At 49.6% G+C, this 25571-nt stretch overlaps 1 protein-coding gene across 4 annotated transcripts in view; it reads right to left on the reverse strand.

Moving 5' to 3' along the window:
- eya (eya transcriptional coactivator and phosphatase 2) overlaps positions 1–25571 on the reverse strand; it is a 134978-nt gene that overhangs the window by 78634 nt on the left and 30773 nt on the right. For 2 of the 4 annotated variants that reach the window (XM_089551509.1, XM_089551506.1), the window contains exons 2-7: positions 24231–24301; positions 10488–10734; positions 9538–9734; positions 7951–8060; positions 7600–7749; positions 5044–5304 (exon numbers count right to left, since the gene is read on the reverse strand). In XM_089551509.1, the coding sequence (XP_089407635.1) occupies positions 5044–5304; positions 7600–7749; positions 7951–8060; positions 9538–9734; positions 10488–10734; positions 24231–24301 (1036 nt within the window). Of the gene's footprint in view, positions 1–5043; positions 5305–7599; positions 7750–7950; positions 8061–9537; positions 9735–10487; positions 10780–24230; positions 24302–25571 lie in introns of all 4 variants that reach the window. The other 2 variants (XM_089551507.1, XM_089551505.1) reach the window with 1 other exon arrangement.

Consider the following 25571-nt stretch of genomic DNA (forward strand, 5'->3'; position numbering starts at 1 on the left):
TTGGCCGCCGCGGCCGGGATCGAACCCGCGTCTTTCGGGTCAGCAGCCGAGCGCCGTAACCACTGAGCCACCGCGGCGGGTACCTTCTCGTCCAATTAAACCCGATCTGTGTTCTTCAACCGTTTGTCGGCGACAATATGTGCCACATAGAGCACTCCTTGAAGTAACCTGTCATCCAGCCTCTCCCGCAGCGTTGCGATAGTTCTTGCGACAAGTGTGGTTGAAGGAATCATATTCTTAGCGGTAAGAAACAGACACAACACCAAGAGACACACGCACAGGACACTAGCGGGTGTCCTGTGTGTGTGTCTCTTGGTGTTGTGTCTGTTTCTTACCGCTAAGAATATGATTCCTTCAATCCGTTACCAACTAGCCCAACTTAATGTTTTAACGAAGTGTGGTTGGTCCAATGTTTTAGGAGAGACCCCAGAGGTGAAGCATATTCGTAATAAGGAAGCAGTCACCCACTGACATTTCATTAGCACTGACACTTCATTATTTCCCAGCGCAGCACTTACGACGCTCCATCATGCTAGTGTCCTGTTTGAACATGATGTCACGGGAATCATCAAGCCATCTTCCACGCTGTACGTCGGAGCAGGCAGCAATGAGCGGATCAAACCAACGAACATTTTCACAACCACATTTTTCAAGGGCACATCTCCCGCTTTCATCTGCTGGCGTACCACCAAGGAGGGAGAGGAGGAAAGGGGAGAGGTAAAGAGCGAAGCAGGAGCAGGAGCGGTGCACCATCCTGAGTGGTCCGAACACAGTGACGTCACGAGTGAAATCATAGTGACGTCACGGGCATTCTACAAAAGAAGGACATACAGCAACAAACACGTAATACCAATTCACCACCGTGCAAATAGCTGTCACAGAATCTCGCGTTACGCAGCGCTAACCGACCAGCGAACTTTTTTCTCAGTGCTCCTATCACCAACATGGCGGCCAGCGCATCAGTGGCTGTCGCGACGTCAGTGCAAGGCAGCCACTATGTATAGCCCTGACGCCGGACCAGCGCCAGGCCATTACCACTCGCCAAGCACGACGTCGACGGTGCCTCATGAGATTACCTAGACTACTTATACAAGACACAGTCAACGGCGTACACAACGCAGAGAACGAACCACGGCCATTCACGCTGGTTACGAAACTGGCGAATTGGCTCCACTGCTCACGTGGCTTGCACCAGGTCCGTTTACAATTGCGTAAGAGTCACGCATCTTCACTGGGCCGGTATAACGTGTCGATTGCCTCTCGATTCCATTCCACTTCATTTCTGCTACCCACTTTGCCAACGGCGTCCCGGACTAGGGACCCGATCAGCCTTCCCTTCAACTAAGGCATTGTGGCTTTAATAAACGTTTTCATCATCATCCACTTGTCATTGGCGCAAATACTGTCACACTTTCACTACCGCCGCGACAGACCACTCAGGGAGGAAGATGATACGAACGGAACGGAAGACAAGAATCGTTGTATTTAACGAGCCGCGTACGTTCTCTTTAAAATGGTGCAGCATTATGGAAGCTAGGGCTGGACCTGATTCTATTCCATTTTAAATCTCTTCATCATGAGGCTCACGCGACACCAAGCGCCCCTGCCTGCCGCTGTTATCTTCCAGTCGGCGCAGCGGACGGCAACAGCAGAACAGAAGCGATGGATAAGAGTCGTTATTCTGCGCCGGCCCTCGGCCAGAGCAATCAAATGAACCCATTCCACTTCCATTCCATCCTTATTCTTTCGTCCCATCGCTAATGCTTCAGGTGAAGCCCCGTTGCCGCTGCACCCCTTCCGAGTGGGGTCCGCCAAAGCGTTCTCGTGGCTTTCGAGGCAGCGATGACGGTCGGGAAGAATAAGGATTGAATAGAATTGGAAATGGAGCACGGATAGACTTCCTCCAAGTAGTGTTTATTGATGAGTTAGCATTAGAAGCGTCTGTGCAAGCAGAAATGGCCACAGCCGTCTGAGTAACCAGTGGCAACCTGCTCATCACGCTACGACCGAACTTGGTTTACTATACCTGCACGAACTTAGTATACCGGGTGTTTTTTTTTTTTAGAAGGTCCAAAATTTTTAAAGAAAGGTAAATTCCTTTAGGTTTATTTTAACCCTGGGTCTATACTGAGGGCTACGGCGGACACCAGGTAAGAAGCAAACTACTTTAATTAGTTCGCTGATTAACAGAATACGTAAATTATCTTTTATAATTTTATTTTAGGGGATATGTTGTATTACCAGAATTGGAGATCGTCTTCCAAACAGTCCAGCCAAGAAAAAAAATTCTCATGAAAAATTTTTTTGCGCGCGTTACGAAGCGAGAAAAAGTCACCCTGGTAGGCAGCTTCGCACTGTAACACAGCGTCTGTGAGCGCCTGTGACGTAGTTCGCTCCGCCCTGCGCTTTGTGTCAATGCGTTTTTGTTCCAACGCGGCATTCCGTGAGGCCGCGGAGCGAAGCGAAACAAGCAGCGATAGCGCAGGCCGCCCGTCCGGGCTTCAAGTGACGTCAGCCGTGTGACGCAAAGCGCAGGGCGGAGCGAACTACGTCAGAGGCGCTCACCGCCGCTTAGTTACGGTGTGGAGATGCCTACCAGGGTGGCTTTTTTGCGCCTCGTAACGTGCGTGAAAAATTATTTAATTAAAATTGTTTTCTCAGTTGGACTGTTTGGAGGACGATCTCTAATTCTGCGAATACAACATAACCCCTAAAATAAAAATTAGAAAAGTTTATTAACACATTTAGTTAATCAGCGAACTAATTAAAGCAGTTTTCCTCTTGCCTGGCGCCCGCCGTAGCCTCCAGTATAGCCCCAGTGCTAAAATAAATCTAAAGCAATTTACCCTTTTTTTTTAATTTTGGGCCTTCTAAAAAAAAACCCCCGGTATACTACCCCGCATATAAGGAACCTTAGATATGACATCCTTTCGCGTGTTAGCACCGGTTATGCCGAAACCAAGTATGCCACCTCGGATATAACCAACTTTCGTCCGTTACCTCGAATATAAGGAACCTAATGCACCACCTCGGATGTAACAAATAACGTTTGGCTGCTGACGCAGTCAAACGATCCAGTGAGACAACCCAAGAATTTTTCTTTCTCCCGCTATCGCGATAATTGGCCAGTTGGCACAGTGGACGATAAGCATGAAAAACTAAGAAGGCAGAGAATAGTCCTTGCATAATACTGGCCCCGTGCTGGATGATATCATGATACTGCTAGAATTCTTCTGTTACTGTTCTGTTCCTTTTCGTCCGCTTTCATTGGCTCAGGAAATGCTCCGCCCAGTTATAGGCCAGATAGGCAGTCGGCGCGAAGGTTGGCAGTCAACAACAGAATAGAATTGAACCAAATTAATCGTTACGTAAGTGGAGGCTCCGGCCGGTCAGTGAATAGCAAACGGGTACGATACAGCTCAGGGACGAGATGAAGGAAGGCAGACATAAACCAATTACCGCGTATTTCTAATAAATGAAGAGTCGATGCATTACACAGGCCCCGACGTCAGCCACTCGCAGGCCGAGTTCGTCACGCTTCGTGCTCATTATGGTTCGTCATCGCCTCTTTTGAAGAAGTAAGTGAACACGGAGCGGCATTTAAGCACGGCGGCCAGCTGCGAGTAAACACTAGCGATAATTACTACAGCGAAGGCCTTAACTAATCGCAAGCATTTGGCTGTACCTTCCGTTGTATTCCGCATCAGGGCTTTTAGTTAACGTACGCAGACACAGCGCTCACTCTGTCTTTTTATAAAATGAGCGATTTTTTCTCAGCAAGCCGATGCTTCTCGTTAAGCCTACAAGTGGTGTAAACGTCGAACGAAATACAATGCGATGCTACAAACCTGCGTTAGCCTCATTGGCTGTGCATAGCGCTTTTACGTTTATCGCCTTCCGATACCGACCTTTAATTTGGTTTCTCTGTCGCCTTTTCGTTGTGCTGCGCGAATGGGTAGAGGCGCCTCGACGGTGGGCGATGGGCAGAGGCTCGTAGGTGGCACTGTTTACCGGTGGGTGCCCCGATCCGCTAGTGGAGGCTTCAGGCGGACACGCAGACGACGGCTTTTTCCCCGAAAGAGGACTGCACTGCTAATGCAGTAGAAAGGGAGCAGATTCACCGCTCACCCATTTTGTTATCGGCGAAATGAGACGAACCGAAGGCCCATATGCCCCGCATACCGGAAAGACTTTCACAACGACTGCGATTCTCGGTGATGTGAATGCACAGCGCTGCTGAGTGGTCGTTGACAGGTGCGGTATGTTGCCTATGGTCAACCATCACAAGAACGGCGCGCAGAGCCGAAACTGGCTCACGCCAGCAATCGCTAACCGCACTGCTGTCCACTCGGAGCCACTCTCCCTCGCGTTTCGTCATTTCTCCTTTTAACCCACAGAGAGAGAGGACCATAAGACGCAGTTAACAATGCCGGAAAAACTCCGAACCGACAGGGTCTGCTTGAAAGCCTGTCGCTGTGCTGGAAACGTACAGTCAGGGACAAAAGTCTCCGGACCACGTGTTCCTCAAACGAAGCATATAGCTCTACTATCAGACAGCGGCTGGAGACCGCACTTGTGGAGATGAAAGAACAAAAATTTAACTTTTACCTCCACACCTGTGGTCTCCAGCCGCCGATTAATAGCAGAGCTATCGGCTTCGTTAGAGGAACATGTGGTCCGGAGACTTTTGTCCCCGACTGTACCGTACAGCCACGAATAGTAAACTCGGGAAGTAGCGTAGGCAACAGAGCATATGCTACAAATCGATCTGAGATAGCGTTTGGCTCATGCGCACTGCGACGTGTGCCATTTTTAAGCGTACGCTATCCTTTTGCGTGTCGCGGAAGGTTACAGTTACGCGAATAGGGCGAGAACAAGAGGCAAAGAAGTGAATGCGACAACACGGGCGCAGTCGTGTTGCATTCGTTTCTTTGCCTGCTGTCCTCACAGAAGTACTTGCTGCTGGGCTAGTCTTAACCTTCCTCGAAATCAACAATGCAGCCCGCAGTAGCGTACAACAACTGTGAATCACCAGTCACGCACCGTGTTGCTGCTGCTGCTGCTGAGAGGGCGGTAGCTGCGCTAGCTGGTAGGTAGAGGGCGCCAGGGGCGAAGCGCATGCGGCGGCTGCGGCCGCGGCAGCTTGGACGTAGCCGTAGCCCTGGGTGTAGTAGGGGTAGCCCTGAGCCGCGGCCGCCCCGTAGCCGCCGTAGCCGGCCGAGTAGTCCAGTGCCGTCTGTGCAGCGCTCGCGCCGCCGCCGGACTGCGCCGAGCCGCCGAAGGCGCCGCCCGCGTAGCTCGATCCTGCGCGTCGGAACGGAAGCCGAGCATTCGGGCATAGTTTTAATGTGAAGAATATGCGTGCGCACTTTCACTTTCCCATTTCTGCAGATCTCTGTCAGTTTGTCCGAGAATGGCCGAAATCAATCCAGCTAACAATCGAGGTCCCAGTTTTCCTGAATAACAATAAACACCCATATCTTCATAAGCGTACGCTGTATAGTTAGCTATAGAGTTAGTTAGTGCATGTATGACTGGGTAGGTACAAGGGCATGCAGTCTATCCATGTCATTCCAGTTAGCTTGGGAAAATAATAAGGGTGAAGAAGAAGAAGAAGAAGAAGAAGAAGAAGAAGAAGAAGATAGTTTCTATAGAATTCGTGACCTGCTGTCGTAGGCTACAACAACAACAACAACGACCTGCTAAGAAGAAGAAGAAGATAGTTTCTATAGAATTCGTGACCTGCTATGCGAGCTTCCGTAAGAAAAATGTGCAAGGCTTAGCATGCACGCATTTCTTCTGCGCAGTCTAGCAGTATTCTGCAGTATTCTAGCTCAGTGTGGGCGTTAGCGCCGATTCGACTACCAACGTTTTAATGCAGGAATGCATTTAAAGGCTATATTTGCGCCTCTCTGTCCGCAAATTCTGCCCGGTTTCCGTCCGTATGCCTAAAGCACCTCTAGGACAGGTTGCATGAGTGCACCGGGTGCTGCTGGAACGGGGTTAGAAAATTCTTGTTTCCTGTATCTTGTGATTTTAAATTATAACCTATAGTACAACACTGCATGTGCACGGCATCGCAAAGGAGATTGTAGTAGCACAATGCAGCGGCAATCTGGAGGAGCCGGTGCATGGTACGCGGGCTTGCAGCAATGAAACAAGGGTCAGCACGCACGTATTCCTGGACTGGGATGGTCTAGGCGTAGCACGGATTACACCGGTTACGTAGCCAGTATTCGGTACATATATTACGTTAGGTTAGGATAGCCATGACTGACGGTGTATTCAATGATGTCTTACCGTTTGCGTCTCGTTAGAACGCAATGAACAACTTTCAAGGAGCTGTGCTAGAATATAGTCCAGAATTTTGTTCTAGTTCTTGCGGGCAGCCAGTATAGCAGTGAGCTGTCACTACTGAATTCGCCTTGCTGTTACTCGACCGGACCTTAGAGATAATCTGTTAGTGAATGAAACCTCAATCGCTGCAAATTCTACAGCGCTCAGTTACCCGTGCGTCCGGCCCACGGTGTAGGTAAAGTACTAAAACTCTTGCCATGGTCGGCCTTGTTCATGCAGCTAGCAAGCCCAGGCGATCTGGACTAACGCTTCAAGTTTGCACGGCTGGCATCGCACGCCGCGTGGCGTTGAACACTCAAAATCACCCCGGCAATTTCGAATATTCTGTACATCCCACTGATTAACCTGCATTTTGCCTTTTCTGACGAAATAAATGTATTGAAATCCAAAATTTCCATGGCCTTCGGAAGTAGTTGGTGTCAGCGCCAGAAACATTTTAGAGGTCAGATTTTGCTACGAGCAGGAAAAGTCGGCCGTTACAATCACCACGTTCTCGCATAATTTCTCGGGACTTTCTAGTATCCTTAAAAATTGCATGTTTAAAATGCCGCCATTGAGTTTAGCAGTGTTCGCTACTGGCGCCAGCAAATGGCGCTATTTGCTGAATGGCCAGGAAAGCCAGGGATAGTTTTAATGCACAAAACCAGAACACATGCCCGAAACCTTGTTGCGCTAAAACAAGGTGAAAAATTTTAAAAAAATCCTGCTAAGGATGTAACATGCTAATACCTGGGTGCCTCCTGAGGGTTAAATAGGTTACGATAATGATGGCGGTCACGAAGCGCCACAACGTATTACGCCACCCTTATAAAAATGGTCTATAGACAGTCTATAGACTTCTTATTGACTTCCTATAGATATTGCTTTTTGTCTGTTCATAGTCTATAGACTGTCTATGGCATTTTTATTGCCTATAGACTTCTGTATATTGACATGTCAACAAAAATAGCGCAGGAACAGAACCAGGACACACACGAGCGCTATATGACATGTATTGTTGACATGTGTTACTAACAAGCCCAAGGTGCCACCTTAATAGTCTATGACAGTCTATAGACTTTATAGACAGAAGTCTATAGACACTCTATAGACTGTCTAAAACTTTTTTGTAAGGGTGCAAGGTGTTCACAAGAGCGCAGAAAAACTGGACTCACGGTTTCTTACGCATTGGTTTCGTTACTGGTAAATGAGCACGAGTGCCAACACGCAAGCAAGCGTGACGGATGGCATGGATGGTCGTACCGTACGCGTAGTGTCCCTGGGCTGCCTGCGCCGCGGGGCTCTGGGTGCCGTTGGAGGTGGCGAACCCGCCGGCACCGTACAGGTACGACTGGGCCAAGTTGGACTTGCTCTGGCCCGACGACGGCGCTGCCGACGAACTCTGTCGGGAACCTGCGCGTCACAATGATACGCAGACGGTCGCGAATGCGATGCAGTCGCTTTGCAGACGGTCAGACACGCACAACATTAAAAAACAAACTTCTCCTTCTAAAATTTGTCGCTTTGGCCTCTTTCTATGATTTCCTACGGGACACTCCATGCCTTGCTAACAAGCACAAGCGGGAGACAGGCGAATGACGTGGATATACGTACCGTAGGAAGAGAGGACGTCGCTGCCGTACGCCTGGCTGGACTGGGTGCCGTAGAGACTCGACGCCGGCATCGAGTAGGAACCGCTGTTCAGCTGGCTGTACGCCTGCATGCTGCGCCGACCACGCAGAAAGGAAAAAGGAACGAATAAATAACAAATGCAGCAATGATGCCACCACTGCGCCACGTCCTTGACTGTAAAACAGGGGCCACTACGAGGGAAAAACAGAGCGGCATAGAAACCTCTAACAACAGTAAAGCCTCCGTAGTCGGAGCGTCCCAAGATGGGACACAATTCCGTTTTCTGCGTGGACACCTCTTTCCTCTTTTGACATTCCCTGCGTTTTGCTGTCTACTAGCTGCTGCGGGCGAGTACGTGTGCTTTATGTCTTTGATGCATCATGTTCCTTACTGCATCGTGGCCTCTCTCCCCCTTTCCCGTTTTCGCGCATACTCAGCATGGGTCATTATGCGGAACACAATGGGTCCACGGAGTAGCAGGCACCTTTCCCCCTGTGACCTCTTCCCATTTCCCGACATCTCTCTGCTTCCCTCCCCCGCGCTCTAAAAGGGCAGGACAGTGGCAATGCACAGGAGAGGCGACAGCCTGTGTGGCGACCAACGCAGCACGGCTACGTCTTGACGGATTCAGCGAGCGTAAATTCCGGTCACGGCCTGAGTCACTACCCTTGTTCTCTGCACACCCGGCGACCAGGTGTGCTCATACATTAAAGAGGTCCTGCTACTGTCTTGATGGAACACACGGGACATCCTGTCGATATACAGGACAAATCAGTTTGTCCTCAGTCTCTCTTTAAGAGTTGCCGTAACCGGTCCGTAGCTTATAAGTTATGGACGGAGTGGACACAGTTCTGCATAGCGCAGACGTATACACCGCATTATCAGACGCATGCTGCGCACGCAAGAGCGGCGTTAGGTCGGGCCACTGGGCGTGCGCAGCCGGCATCCGGTATGGGTCTACACTATACTCCGTTTCATACATAGCAGGCAACGCTGCCAAAGTTAGCGCGCCTGTTCACGCAGGCTAAGTCCGCACGCAAAAAGTAGTTCGCCATACAACCAAAGCAAACACAAACATATTTCATAGCGACAAATCTTAAGTGCCGTGACTGGCACCTCCTGGACTTCGTTTTACCTCTTGCCACATTTTCAACCTGCGACTCGTCGAGATTTCGAGAAGCAAAAAGTGCACGTGGTGGTATGATACGCGGTTGGTAGGGCGAATCGCTTCTACTAAATCCGCGCCCAAAAAGTAGCTCACACTCCGTGAAAATTATGGTCAGAGAGCCCAAACACTGAGCGCCTCGCAGCTTCGACCGTGATTTTCAATGATACCACACCTTTTTACACCTCTCTTTGTATTCGTCCAAACAATGACCAGAGTTTCGAGAAGAACGAATGATACGTGGCGGAGTAACATAGTTTCTCGGACGCACTACTTCAAACACCCTCCGCAGCGTTGCCTGCTAAGTATGAAAAGGAGTATAGTACGTTTCCGCTGTGCTGAAACTCTATGAACCGTACGCAGCATGTGCTGCACGCACGGTAACACAAACCCTTCCTCCTCACCTGGAGTAGTAGGGCGCGTAGGCGGCGCAGTCCAGCGCGGAGGCGGGGCTGCTCTTGGACGGCAGTGGGTCCGCGTCGGCCGGAGACACGGCTCCCCCCAGGCGCCCTCCGCAGTGGAGCCGGTCGCCCAGTGAGCCGTCCGACGCGTACGGAGCGGCCACGGGGCCCAGCGCCGAGTCGGCGTAGTCGGCAGAACCCTGGCACCACAGCGACCGCCACGAGGGGAGAGAAAAAATATCACACCCACCCCGGAGCCGATCCGCCGATACGCAACAGTGAACCAGAACTCACTGATCACGTCAACTGCGAGAGCTCCCTTTAAGGCTGATGTAATCAAATTCGCTGCTTTGAATGGAACAAGTTGTGGAAAGATTTTTCTTGCCAACACCTCTGAATTGTGGCGGAATTTGCCTCCATTCCGTATTCATTTCATTTCGTATCTTTATTTACTTTCAGTCCCATTCTGGTACTTCTATTTTCTTCCTGGGTGCACTACCAGTACTTCTCCTTGCTCGTATCTACAGCTCATGCGCTAATTTTTCTTCTCCACTCCTAAAACTCTGCGCTTCAAGAAGGCTATCGATTGTCCTCCTTGATATCTGGATGTATACCTTTACAGTCTATCAAAACATGTCTGATGTCCCCTACACTGCTCTGGCAGGTTACACAGGAAGCATCTCCCTTCTTAGTCGGTTCGTTCTCATGCCACTTGCGGTATCCAGACAAACTTCGCAAGGCTGCCCAAAATGCAGTTCCGTCACATGAATGCGAGGAAGAAAGATGAGACGCAGAAGTGCCGTCAGCAGCTGACTACACAGTCCACAGGGCGCCACAATCTGCTGAACTGCAGAAACTTGCCGCAGGCTATCGCCGAGTTTTTATTCTGAGTATCGTACCTCGTCGGGTTACAAACTCCCGCCATGCAGCGAACTGTAAGAGACCCGACGTACCTGCTGCAGTTTTCCCAGGGCGTCCGGGTGCTGGGGACTGCAGAGGTTCCAGGCGGTGGCCGGGTAGGGCTCCGTCTGCTGCGCGCCCTGCTGGCTGCCGGGGGGCTGCTGCTGCTGCTGCTGGGACAGGGAGGCCAGGCCGTTCACAACGCCTAGGGCGTCGTCGGTGCCCACGGGCGAGTCCGGACCCGAATTGTCCGAGCCGGCGCTCGAGCCGTTCTCGGCCGGGCTGCTCTGGCTGTCCTGGCTGCAGGCAAAAGGTTCTTTGCGTCGGTGACTCCTTCGGCCTCTCCTGAGAACCCCGACAAAACATCGCCCCTGAAGCCGAGCTAGGCTTCTACGGGCGGTTACACACGGCGCCATTTGTCGCACCTAATTCTCGAGTGCTATACATTCTCGTTACGTAGCACTCAACACGTGAACCTCGGTCTCAGGCAGACTACGATGGCTGTCGAGGTGATAGCTGGTGTATGAAGAAAAAATGAATTGTTCTGTAACCATGAATTCCCTTCCACTTCTGACACATCTAACATCTTCAGCCTCCCTCAGGCAGCGTTCACGTGCTCTTATTCCCCCTTGTACCTACCCCCTTCCCCCCAACCTATCACGGGTGGAGGAGGTCTCTCTGAGGCGGCTGCGTGTCGGAGTGGCCCTTACGCCTGCAGTTCGCAACCAGTGGCAAAGTGACAAGATTCCTGCGCCGCAAAAATGCCCTCACTGCGAAGCACCCGCTTCCCACACCAATGTCCACCACCTACTGTGGACATGTCCCGGAACTTCACTGGTGCGCGCTCGAGTTCTTCAAGAGGCAGGCCTGTCTGCAAACAACGACTCTACTTTGCACGTGTGGATAACGAAAAACATTTACGCCCGAAGCTTATGTGACTTTCTACACGCAACCTGGCTTCATGCGTTTTTGCAACGTATTCTACCGTTCGTCACTAACACCACGTTTTATGCCGCGCGGCACACTCAGCGTCACAAATAAATAAATAATATGAATTCCCTTCAGCATGCTGGGCAGAAAACGTTCCCCGGCATGCCAGGTCTTCTTTGCTGAGCAGCAGGTCGGAAAGGTATCTTCCAGACAGCGTTCCTGCAGTTTGACGAAGTCTCGCAGGCGTAGGTTTGGGCGAGTTATACACACGCCGGATGCGCGCTGCAGGCAACCAGTGGGTGTCAAAAGGATGACAGTACGGTCGCTTCCGCGAGCTGTGTACCGACACTGAGAGGTCGCGGATGCCGCCGGTCTCATGAGGAGGATAGACAAATGCTTGTGAAGCCGGTGAATGCGCAGGAAGTGTGCATTGTGGTCTATTGACTACAGTCGATAGACGATGACGAAGAGGAAAGGACCGCGACAATTATGCATACCACTACACCTTGGCCAATCCCCCCACGTGGGTATGTGCCATTATAAAGAGGTGAAGAAGAAGAAGAAGAATTAGAGCGGGTCTTGCTGTAAGGAAATGAACCGCCAACTTTCCTGGGGAAAGTTGAATGGTTTCAACTTCATAGGTAGTCATTACATTATTTATTTTGTTTCTAGATATTTCAGCCTCAACTTTGAGGCACTGCGTGGAGGCCATGATAGCACTGCATTTCGACGACGGCATTTGTGCCAGCGCAGCAGCAGCTGACAACCCTTCTTCTCGAGGACACTGCTTTGCTCCGTCGTCGCCATGCATACTCGTATGGGAACAATCCCAGAAAATCTGGACAAACGCTTCTAATCTGTACGGCTCCCACAGCGAGCCTCGTGGCCCTGTCCACTGAAATTTACAAATATCTTGGGGCATTGGTAAACGAAGGACAGCCACATACATGGAAAAACACGAACAGACTTAAGGCCGAAAGGGCGAAGAGATGCTGAGACAATGAGGTGCGGGGCATTATGGGGATGCAGGAGGTGTCCATATAATAACCTCTGGCACGTCTCCAATCAAAACAAAAAAGTTAATTGGAGAAGTGTCAGAGCTGAAAACCGGCAATTCTGTTGAAATCTTTAGTTTTCAACAGGTATGCAATAGAGATGTATTTGGGAAGGAATAATGGTGCCAGGGCTTAATTTTCGGAATATTGTTTAGTGCCTAAGGGCAGAAGTTCAGTCGGGACTACAAATAAATCACATAGCTATCGGCAGGTTAGCCCAGGTGTCCATGGCAAAAACACAAACGAGGCAGTACATGGGGACATGGGCTTGCATCGCTCGGAGCACGGGAAGCTCAGAGCAAAATATTATATGAAGAACACCTAACGAAATTGGACGATAACAAGTGGGCAGCTAAGGTTTTTAAATACTTATACAAAAAGAGCGTTGACTCATAGTTGCGGAAAAGGAACAGGAAACTAACCAGTAAGTATGCTAGAAACAGGAACGGAGAAGTAAAATACATTTAAGCGACAGGTAAAAAACGCAGAAGGTAAAAACTAGATCATTTCAATAAAAAAGAATCAGGCTTAGAGCTGTATAGAAATTGGAAAAGGCAGATCAGGAAGGAATCGCTCTATGATAACCCAAGAGGTAGTGCTCTACTCCTTGAATCCAGATCAGGGTTACCTAGTGACCTAGTGGCTATATGGTGCTCGGCTGCTGACCCGAAAGACGCGGGTTCGATCCCGGCCACGGTGGCCGCACTTCTATGGAGGCGAAATTCTCGAGGCCCGTGTACTATGCGATGTCAGTGCACGCTAAAAAGAACCCCAGGTGGTCGAAATTTCCGGAGCCCTTCACTACGGCGTCCCTCATAGCCTGAGTCGCTTTGGGACGTTAAACCCCATGAGCTAAGCTAAGCCAATGCATACATACCGCGGGAATCTCGAATGTTCGGTACATCGGGGACCCGCCGCGGTAGCTCAGTGGTTAGAGCGCTCGTCTACTGAGCCGGAGTTCCTGGGTTCTAACCCGGCCGTGGCGGCCTCGTTCCGATGTGTGCGAAACGCAAAAACGCCCGTGCGTTGTGCGATGCCAGTGCACGTCAAAAATCCCCAGGTGGTCGAAATTATTCCGGAGTCCTCCACTACAGCAATTATTTTGCTCCTCTGTCACTCCTGCCTTCCTTCCTACCTCAAGCTATAGGGCTGGCGGAACAGAACAAAATAGATGGGATCATAAGGCAGGCATATAAAGCAGCATTGGGGCTGCCCCACTGCACTCCTACGGAAAGACTTCTTAAACAGGGGATCTACAACACCACCACGGAACTATGCGAGGCACATATATTTGCGCAACTAAGGAGGCTTGCGACCTCACCCCCGGGGAGAAAGATCCTGAGCAACCTAGGATTACATGATAAAATTCCGGAAAGAAACGCGCAGGCAAAATTACAGACCAAAGTTAGAAAATTACTCACTATTAAACCACTTCCAAAAAACATGCACCCTGCTTTTCACGAAGGCAGGAGGATAGCCAGAGCAAAGGCCCTTGAAGCCAAGCTCGAAGGCTCGGAACACACAACCTATGTAGACGCGGCGGAATACGAAGGAGGCGACTCCTTTGTGGTCGTGGCCGTGAACGATTCGGGTGAAGCATTAACGGCCGGTTCGGTCAAAACAAAAAACTCAGGGACAGCGGAGGAGGCGGCTATCGCCATGGCAATGGCCAGCACCAAAGCAGTCACCATAATTAGCGACTCCAAGGTGGCTATCAACAATTTTGCGCGGGGTATGATCTCCCAGGAGGCAGAACGAATATTAAGACATAAAGACTGGGACCAAAGAGAGGTGGAACTAATATGGGTGCCGGCACACTCGGGGAACAGGGGAAACGAGTTGGCTCACAGTATAGCTCGAGGTTATGTCAGCCGAGCAGTGAGCCGGGTCGAGTCCCCAAATTTCACGAGAGATGCATTCATATCATTTCACGAATACACCAATCAGTTTAAACTGGAAAGGAGGATCTATCCGCCACCAGACAAAAAGCTCGACAAAAGCCAGGAGGTAACGTGGCGTCGGCTCCAGACGCGAGCCTTCTTTAGCCCGTCGAGACTAGCACACATGTATCCAACACAATACAACGCTACTTGCAAACAATGCGGCGAGATAGCCGGATATGACCACATTTTATGGAGCTGCAAAAAGGCGCCGCCACCGGCGGACCTACTACCAGTCCCTTCTCTAGAGCGGTGGGAGGTTATACTGGCCAGCTCAGACCCGTTGACGCAAGTCCGGGCCACTGAGTGGGCTCACAAGGTCGCCAAGAGCCATGGGCTCGAAGCCACCTAGTATAATGCCGACTAGGGCTCAGTGCTGACAATAAACGTTTTCCAATCAAATTCCCTTCCGGCGCGGTTCAGGTGTACACCGAGATATGTGAGACAGATACTGCGCCATTTCCTTTCCTCAAAAGCCAATTTGCAATTTTTCATTGCACGGATTTTTTATGGCCATCGAAAATAGCTGGTGTGAGCGTAAGAAACACTTTACTGGTCAGATTTTGCAATGAGGCGGAAGAATCGGCCGCGGTAGTTAACAATGTTCGTGCAGAATCTCTCGGGACTCTCTGGTTTTCTTAAAGTCACGAGTTTAAAATGTCACTGCTGAGTTACGAGTGCTCGCTTGCTCGCTAATAGCGGCCAACAGATGGCGCTAGTTGCTGACTGTTGTTGATCATAGTGAAAGAAGATGGCAAGTCTTAATGAGAATTAACAACACAGTTGAACAAAAATAAAGAAAAGCTGAGCATGGTGGCAATTGCCACCACCCCGTTTCAAAGGGGGACATGGGCGTCCGGAGGGGGGGGCAAGGGGGGGCGGTTGCACCCCCCTGGAAAATCACTCACTCGAACCGTGAGTGATGGCCGCACACCAGGGGCGGTGGTGCGCTCAGTCAAAAGGGTAAAAGCAGCCCCGCATGGTCACATCTGCGAAATGCCGCGTCCGGGCGTGCGTCGTTCCGCCGTTTTCAAACCACGCCATCGTTAGCTCTACTGAAGGGCGACCTGTTCCAGACATACAGCGGCACCGGCGAGCATGTGTTTCGAGCCGCCTTGAGATGGGTGTCTTGTTTCTTTGATCTCTAGAGAGATAGCGACACGGAGGCAGACAGTGCACGGGGCATCTTGTTTTCGCCTATGTCGTTACGCCGGTCACCGATGAATTCTTAAGGAGGGAAGGACAAATCAGCCGTGTCCACCCCCGCTTTGTCGGGCTGCTCAGGGGCAAGCGGGCGATGAGTTGGCGCCGCCGCCGCTCGCTGTCTCCTCCGATCCACGTGTAGCGCAGTTCGGTAGAAGCGCCGCTTTCAGAATCTCCGGCAAAGGGGATTAGCTGCTTTTGTTCACGGCGACGCAGTCTCCCGAGGCGCCCCCACACCAGCGTTCTTTGCGTCTTCTGTGAAAACCAGCGCCTTTGGTCAACGCAGCCCGATGGCGCCTGCCTGGCTCGCCTGTCACCTCTGGCTGGGCCTCAAATCACAACAGCGCCCATGTACTGTGCGTGTCAGTGCATGGTAAAGAGACCCAGGTGGTCGACATTACCCGGAACTCTGTACTACTCCATCCCTCATAGCCTGAGTCGTTTTGGGGCTCTGAACCCCATAAAAACACAAAAACAAATTTTCCGACCGGAGTGGCGAGTGTCCCTTCCCCTCGGAAGTTGCGCGGCGTTCCTTTCACCCCCAAAGTGCGCATTCGGGGATACTGCGGCAAGTAAGCCCTCGCACGTGTGCGCGCCTCTGTGTTTGTGCTTGGGTGTTTTTAGTGGCCGGTTGTCAGCGAAGCTGAGAACAACCAAGACAGCGGACGAGAAAACGACGAGCGGCGAGCAGTGTGTGTGGGGTTGCTCGACTGTGCGGATGCGCAAGCAAGATGGAGCGAGGTGTATGAAGCTGCGAGCGTGCATTTATCTTGTAAATAAGTTTTCGTTGTATATATAGTCATCTTTTGTTTTCAACGTACGCGTTCAACAGTTTTTCCAATCAATGTGTATGATGAGTGTGCACCGAGAGCGTGTAATGAAGCACAGAAGTGAATTTATCACACGTGTAATTACGCAATTCGCCCAGAAAAATCCGAGGCGCCTACAGTTGCTGTTCAAGGAAGACTGACTGAGTGACTGTAGTTGCGTGTTTGCGAACATATTGTGCTGTGTGCTGGTCATCAATCCGGGTGAGTCGAGAACCCGTATGCAGGAAGACTGAGCACTCTTCTCCACGAAGTGATATAGCATCTTTTTGCATTTTTTATTAATTTTAGTTGTTTCTTCGTTGATAAACTCCAATGTACCTCTCCTAGCCGCGATTTGCTGTTTGTAATTTTTCTTTCATGTGTGCATTTTGTTTAATTTTTATTTATATATAAATAAATAAATTTACTCCGCAAATAGCGCCTTTTTGCTACGAACATACCCCCCCCCCCCCCCCCGGGGCACCAACGGGGCCCCCCCCTGCAAAAAATTCTGCGGACGCCCTTGAAGGGGGAGCTCCTATCCATCCATCCAACCATCCAGAAAAGCTGGGCATAACTGCATTCATGCCACGTTTTGTGCTGCGACTCCATCCACACGCTCGCCTGCCATGGCCCAGTATGCTGACCTAATATCAACGAGCCAAGCTGTAACACAGAGTGAGGTTGCTGACTAAGCCATTGCCCTTCACAGCCAAGCTGTATCTCGTGACGTTTGGGTGAAGTCGTCCTCGGGCTGTTCATCATGCCTACAGACGTGACGTGGACATGCAGACGCGCTCATTACGGGTGCAATGAAGTCACAAGACATGTGGTCAGCAGATGATGCAAAATGCGGAGGTTCTTGCATGAATTAACAAAGAATACAGATAATTAGCCACGGTGGTATGTAGCAACCGTCGTTCAGTTATAGAGGGTGCGTCACATAAGACTTTATAAAATTTTTAAAAATGGGCTTTTTGAGCGCTTTTTTCAGAATAGCATTGTAAGCGGCGTAGTACATTAGAATACATCTAAGATGTACTAACTAGCAGGTTGGTTAACTAATACTGAATAGCTAGCTTTTTAACTATTACCGTTAGGCTCCTTATTTATTGAGAGTCGTGTAGCCCATCGTAAGTAATATCCATCTCAGTTTATAGAATTTCGAAAATTCCGTCACCCCCAGTGCTGTGGCCCAACAAATTTTGACTATATCGAGGTGTTGCGTGCAGTGGAGCGGTTGTTTTGCCTGCAAGCTTCTAGAAAACTCACGTATTTTGACGCGATGTGACCAAAATTTGTACGGCCGCGGCGCCGAAGACAACCGCGTTTTCGAGATTCTAAAACTGATACTGGTATTAGTTACGGTGGACTACACGCCTCTCAGTAATTAAGGATCCTAACAGTAATAGATGAAAAGATACGGATTCAGTATTGGCTAACCAACCTGCTAGTTAGCACGTCTTGGCTGTATTCTGATGTACTACACAGCTGACAATGCTACGCCGTAAAAAAAAATCGATATTCTAACTGCAAAAACCTCTTTTTAAGAAATTGTGTAAAGTCTTGAGTGAAACGCCCTGTATACCCTGCGTATGTATCGGCTCTTATGAAGCTGAGCTCAAAGGAACACCGGAGAACTCCATCCATTTATTCGCTCTCATAAAAATTGATTATTCCTCTCTTTCTGGTTATGGCGAAGTTTTTCCGGCACAAAAAGATGCAACTATCAGTGAGAAATTGGGTTTTAAAACTTTTCTGCCGCTGAATTCGAACTCCCGACGTCTTCATTGAAAAGGTCTGGTTGGCAGCGTTTCTGAAACGAATGGAGGTGTACAGCGTATCCGCTGGGATTTGCACGAAAAATCTTTGCTGACGCACGGTTTTTACTTGCGTAATCGGCCGGCGATGGCGACGTCTATGTTTCGTTTTCTCGGTCTTTTCTATCTACGTTTGTGGGAGTGGTCTCTCTGTACTTGTAGCGCGGTGCCCTATCGACAGAGGCTGACTTCAGTTTGTCCTCAGTGTTCCTTTAAGGCGCTCTGAAAGGGGCTGTGAATAAGGGCGCGGTATTCCTGGGATGATAAAGAACGCCTCTTCAAGATTATTCTAAAGCAAGAATTTTTTTAATGTGTTTTGTAGAAGATGAGTTATGTCTAAACAAAATTTTAATTCAGCCTCTTCGCGCCTTTTCCTCTCCTCTGTTCACTTTTTGCGCTCTCAAGAGTCGGCGCTCATCTGCCGTCCGCACCCTGCATGAACTGATAAGCACATTGGTCAGGCATGATTTGTAGTAAACCGATTTGTAGGGGCGGCACCCACTCGGCCCTATGGCCGGCTGCCGACGCGCGGGAATTCCCCCAGAGGGCGGGGGTGGGGGGGGGGGGGGGGGGGAGCTTCCTGACCCGCCGGCGCGACGCAGCCGACTGGCCGCGGCGATGGTAATTGCGTGACGCCTGCAAGAATCTAACCAATACCCATCTCTGAACAGAATTACGCAGGATCGAGCGAAAGGGGAGGGCGCGAACATTGAAGAGTCGCCGGAAAGGACTCGCCAACTTTCGCGCGCAACTGTGGGGTTCTCTGCTGCGTGTAGAAGTGTAATATTTGGCTCAGGTGTTCATGACGAGAGAATGTAGACAGTAGATTGAACTGGTTTATGTACTCACCTAAAAACGTGTTTCAGAGCCCCTTTATGAAAATTTCTAACCTCGCCTAGGGGTAAAATTCAGGGGGCACTTTGACTGTCTAAAGTGGGTAGAGGCGAAAGCGTTCTCCGCACCACCTTCGCTGTTTCTGTGGCACTGGTGGCGTCACATATATTTGAGTACTAATTACTAAGTGCTGGCAAATCACTAATTAATTGTTAATTACTGATTAATGCCTGAATACTAATTAAATGCTAATTAATGACGCTTAAGCTTCGCCTTTAGGAGTGGAACGCGACAGCGCGTTGTAGCGCTGCCAGGGAGTCCACGGAACGCCACCACCCGTTCGGCGCGATGCCTTGCCCTTTGAACGCAACGCTTTTTGAGGAAAGGAAATGGCGCAGTAATTCTCTGTCATCTCGGTGGACACCTGAACCGCACCGTAGAGGAAGCGAGGTGGGAGTGAAAAGATAGATAAAGAGGAGCCGTAATGAAGAAAATGAAAATTGTATTTGAGGAAAGGAAATTACGCAGTAACTGTCTCACATATCTCGGTGGACACCCGTCAAAATTCAGGGGGGCACTTTTTTGAACTAAAGTGTGGACACTGAGGTGTGGTTAAGATGTTAAGCTTCGCCCCTAAGAGTGGAACGCGACAGCGTCTTGCAACGCTGCCAAGGGGTCCATAGAACGCCATCGCCCATTCGGTTCTACGCCTCGCTCGTCGGTAAATTGGTTTTTGAGGAAAGGAAATGTATCTGTCTCTCATTTGTCGGTGGACACCTAAACCTCGCCGGAAGGGAATGGAGGAGGACGAGAGTGAGTGAAGACACCGTATTCACTAGACGCGCCTTTGTTCATTCCAAACCATCGAGCTGGCATGGCGGAGTGGATAGCGTGCTCGTCTCTCACGCCGAAGACCGGGGTTCGATTCCTGAGCTCGACCAATTTCTTAATCGCTTTTATTTATTTATATGGCCTGACTAGTAAAGCTAATTAGGTTAATTGGGTAATTAAGCAATTAACTAAGCTCAGACCCACTTACTTGGAGCATCACTATACGATCCCTTCAATTGGTTGTATGGTCACTAGCCAAAGTGCAATTGGCCCCGTTTGAAATTCGCGCACTGTGACGTCACGACCGTTTCCACCAATTGAAAAGCGTGACATTTTCTGTCGACAACTGCTGCTTACAACGATGAGACATTAAAGGCTTCCGCCTTAAAAATAAGGACCAAGCTCGGTTCGTTTGTCATTTAGCACTGTTATTCTGTCCTCGCCCGCATTAAATTACAGAAGATGGAGTAAAATTCACGCTCACTTGGAGTTGATCTCCTACAGATGCACATCTTTTTTTTTTTTGTCGGTAGCATACGTAGGAAGCGTGCGAATTGGTTATAGTCGCAGCGCAGCCGTAGATATGGACGACGCAGCAGAGCGTATTTCAGGGATGCACGAGGATGCTGAATTGGGACAGCTTGAGTGGATGCATGTTTGGCAAATACGGCGCAAAAAAAAAAAAAGACAAGGACGAAAAGCAAGATACAAGGCGTACTCGAAAAGTAAGGTCCATTTGCTTATATTTAAATATTGACGCGTCAGAACAAAAGCGTACGCTTGCAGCGCCATCTACTCATTGTTTCCTAAGCTGCTGATGTTATTGCTTTGTTTCAGTAGCAGTCTGCTTGTCGGAGAATGCAGACGCAATATCCACGAAAATCGCTAATCCCACAAGTGCTGTGATTAGATTTTTGTGCGCAAAAGGATCATCAGCTGTCCAGGTTCATCGATAGTTGTGCCTAGTTTAGGGACCTGCAGTAATGAGTGACAAGTAAGACAATGGCCCCGAGGCTTCAGAAGTGGCCGCACAAATGTGCATGATGACGAGCGTACGGGGAGGCCCAGTATCCAGACCCCCGAAATCGTTCAACAAGTGGACCAAGGACTCCAATTTGATAGCCAATTGACGATTAGTGCTCTGACTGATCAATTTCCTCTTGTTGCACGCACCACTAGTTACACGATTGTAACAGAAAAGCTCGGACATCACAAGTTGTGTGCAAAGTGGGTGCCGAAGATGCTTACCGACCAACACAAAGTGCAAGGAATATCAAGTGCAAGGAACAAGTGCAAGAAACAAGCGGCAAGGAACAAGACGAAGATATATTTTGTTTTCCCACATTGTTATGGGTGACGAGGTATGGATATCCTACACAAACGCAGAAACAAAAAAGCAGTCAATGCAGTGGCGCCATTTAACTTCACCAAAATAAAAAGAAAATTCAAGCAATCTCCTTACTCGACTCGGAATACGATCGCTACCGACAAGGGCGTCCTTTTGGTTGATTTCATGGAACGTGGGACAACAGTTACAGCTGACGTGTATTGCCAAAGGCTCACCAAAGTGAGACGTGCGATCAAAAATCGACGGCGCGAGAAATTATCGTCCGGAATAGTCATCCTCCGTGACAGTGCCCGTCCTCACACTGATGCCCGAACCAAGGAGAAGATTCAAGACTTTATTTGGAACTTTTTGACCACACAGTCCCAACTATGCACCTAGCTACTATTTCCTGTCTTTGCACTTGAAACAGTCGCTTGGCGCAGTGTACCTCCCCGAATCCTTTCTACTATCCCCTCACCTCTTTCTTCTCACTTCTGCACACTGCCTGCTATCCTTCATTTCCGCTGCCCCAGCTCAGGTGCTTCCAGCAGCGAGATACCAGATGCCGGGGCTAGCAAAAGTCTTTTCCTCCCATTTATTGTTTTATTAAACCACTTACTTCTACTACTACTACTACTACTACTACTACTACTACTACTACTACTACTGCAGCGATTTTAAGACGAGGAGGAAACTCAGGACCACCGTTGTCAAGTGGTTCAATTCCCAGGCGGTGAACTTCTATACAGAGAGACTCAGGAGAGCGTCTACGGGGCCCAATTCTAACTGCCATATGTGCTGTAATGTTTTATCTTCTAGAAAGATGTTTAATAGAGGTCGCGCATGGGTTTTTCCCCGACTCACCAATCAGAAAGCTTTGATCTTATCTACAATAAGGGAGCAGTTACCCATTGACATCCACCCAAGCGCAGCCATACGGCTGCAAAGGAAAGCTACCCATTGACATCCACCCAAGCGCAGCCATACGGCTACAAAGGAAAGCTATACAGCTTTCTCAACTTTCCTTTTCAGCCGTATGGCTGCGCTTGGCTGGATGTTAATGAGTAATCGCTCCCTTACTACAAATCTACTCCACCTTGGGGGATTCCCCTAAACATTTGACCAACTCTGGGAACCTAGGTTTTATATTGGCGGAACAACAGACGATGGCGGCGTTTACAATGGGAAACTGGGAAACTGCTAGCTTAACAGCGGGTTTGCATTGGCTGATACAACACAGAGCACAGAGCAAGCAGAATGCCCGACAAGGGGTGGCAGTGCCAGTTTTTCCAAAGCTGGGCCAGTGTCGGTACAATATTGGTACGTTGCTTCGACAGCACTACTAAACGTGTTCGGGCAACTGGGCTAACCATGATCGACAGCACGACCAGAAGCTCTTCACAGCGCACACGACAGAATTGTGATCATCCACGCTGCGACATTCGGCGAGTCAGAGCTCCGAGCGACAGATGGTCCCAGCTTGAGTCTCGCCTCGGGGGTCGGTTGGCGTCACCGGCTACCGCAGTTCAAACGCGATGTGTTTGCTTTGGAGTCGCGCGCCCGCTCGGGGCGTCGTGCATCTTCCGACGCGACCGCGCTGCTCGCTAATCACGCAAACACCCTCCTCCCACCCCCGTCCTCCTCCCCATATTTTCGCGGCCTCCACGCGGGGCTTATCGTCTGCTCCTTTGAGACCCGCCGTACGCTGGCCTGATGCGCCTACAATTTATCACCGGCTTTGCCCAGGCTACTTATATCGGTGGCTGCTTTGGGAACGAGAGAGGGAGATACGTGAAGAGACAGCGCGACCAGCTTATTCTGAGCGTCCCACTCTATACGGCTTCATTTATTCATATTTTCTCTGTTTTCTTGTTCTTTTCAGGCAGGCTGAAAGAAGTCCCGATGGTCCGAATTCCTTGCTTGGACCTATGGCACACAAGGGGTTCCAAAATAGGCCCGGATAGAACTTCTCTGTTTTCGTCCTTCAATGTTAGTTGACTGTCAGCAGCCAACGGGGCGGTCAGACATGCCTGTGAGCCGAGTGGCTAACCTTCACGTAGCTGTTTTGAAACTGCTCGGGCTCCTTCCTTCTTCTTTGTTTTGGTTTGAGTTTTTATCTCGAAGGCAGTGTTCGCGCCCGCAGACAAGGTCGTCTAGCTGGGGTTGTTTTGTCCGGAATTCTCTGTCTCCATCTAGCTCAAGGGCGGTTGGAGTACATTTTGTTTTGATTTACTTTATAGAATGCGAACCATTTGGCTTTTGAAGGCACCCAGATTTTTAGCATGTTCTGATCCGCTACATTTTAGCGCCGAGTACAAAGAGAGGCTAAGAGCATGCGCACGTAAAGTGCCATAATATGGCAGTAAAGTAAACTGAGGTCAATCGAGGGGAAGGTGATGAAATCAAACGCGTGAGCATTACTACAAACACAACACAACGTGTAACACTGCCAACGTTTGATAAATTGAGATACTGAGAAAGAAAATGAGCGAAAGCGGGTTACAGAAACATCACAGCACCATAACGATAGGGGAGTGAACACAGAAGTCGGAAGTGAAAGAATCCATTATACGCTATAATGTGTGAATGGATTCTTAAATTGCTCGGCATTGTTAATAAGCGCAAGCGTGACAGGTTCTCCTTTGCCGATGGTTTCGGAATAAAGGAAGGTTAACGATAACAGAGTCAGAGCGGGGAATGAAAAATCGTACTTGACATAAACAATCAATGCACGAAGACATTAGACCGGTGGATAAATGGGAGCGTTGTTCTAGAGTCACCTTGCGTTATAAACTTTAAAAAGCATTGATTTGATTGATTGATTGATTGATTGATTGATTGATTGATTGATTGATTGATTGATTGATTGATTGATTGATTGATTGATTGATTGATTGATTGATTGATTGATTGATTGATTGATTGATTGATTGATTGATTGATTGTGCGTCTGAGAAAAATAAGCACTGATCCATGCCCGATTCTTTACGCCCACGAGCTTCGATCTACGCCCGCAGTCTAGGTGGTCGAAGAGCCGATCCTCTCACCTAGACTCCTGAAGGGCATGCTGGGCTCCGACGGCGAGGTCCGAACCGCTATCCTGCCGTCTTCGTTTGGCCTGCAACGAAGGAAGGAGGGGAAAAAAACTCATAGGGCGGTTGCCGCTGTGTAACGCGGGATTCAGCGACAGCTGCTTGCGGTGGTGAATGCAATCCTGTTCATTCATTACCATTCGTCTTCTTCTGCTATGCCCCCTGCTATGACTGCTATGACCCCTGAACCATGCTATGACCCCTGACGTCACTATGTCCAGATCACTCAGCGTGACGCGGTGTAGTGGCATCGTGAGTGACGTCACCACATGCTGACCAATCACCGAAGCTCGGTGATGCACCAACGCTGAAGATTCGGGAAATGTGCGCTTAATAGCTGTCGCTGCAAAAGTGCGCGCGATTAAGTTCGCCGTGCCGAAGTATTAGAGGTCTTCAGGTGGTGCCCGGCAGTGTACCACGCACACAGTGCGCGCGCGCAGAAAGAAAGCCGCCTGTTGCCTTGAAGCTAGACAGTTATTTATCGCGCAGTTCTGCAGCAGAATACTGATTCGCCACTGCTCCCGTAACTTCCACTCGGATGGTGAGCAGTGAAAAGATGTGTTGCGCATAAACGCAAAGGACGTAGAAACGAGAAACACAGCACAGGCGCTGACTATTTGTTTCCAAAATAACCACGGCGAACGTGAAATGTAAGGACTCTCAGGCTCATAAATCAGTCGGAAATGGGCGCGTGTAGCGTGTGTGTTTCGCTTCTTTATCCTTTGTGCGTTTTTTTTTTTCCGCTACACGTCTCCTTCCCAAATGCTGTATGTCTCTCGCCCAAATGCTGTCAATGAACAGACACTCGGGGCATTTTCTCTGAGGTGTTCGTGGAGCCCACGGCACAACATTGCTTTCCGCCCCCACACACTGCGGAAAAAGAAAGAAAAATTGCGCTCGCTAGAACAAACGACCAAATTCCTAACTCAAACAAGGGATATTATTTGTTTCATGGGAGTAAGGACATGCCTTCTAGCAAGTTTCAGTCGCAGGCGTTGAGTGGAACACAATATAATATGATTTTGAATGTTATCCGAGGAGCCTCTCGGCATTGCAACCGACGTCGAGTAACGACGGGGTGCACTTGCCCCAATTATTGTGTCATCACCGAATCCACTCGCTGAGCAAAGGAACGATCGCTGCTTGCCGGCGACGCCATCATCGCAACTGTAGTAGCTTAGGTTGGCCAGTCGACCGTGACGTCAAGGTTCAGTTCAGTGCTGGCGTCTGACGAGACCGAAACTACCACGAATCACTAGGCCCGTAAACCTCGTTCAAGTAAAAAAACCAACTGAT

Source organism: Amblyomma mixtum, chromosome 7 (assembly GCF_055824585.1).
Source record: "Amblyomma mixtum isolate Tamu chromosome 7, ASM5582458v1, whole genome shotgun sequence".
Lineage (NCBI taxonomy): Eukaryota > Metazoa > Arthropoda > Arachnida > Ixodida > Ixodidae > Amblyomma > Amblyomma mixtum.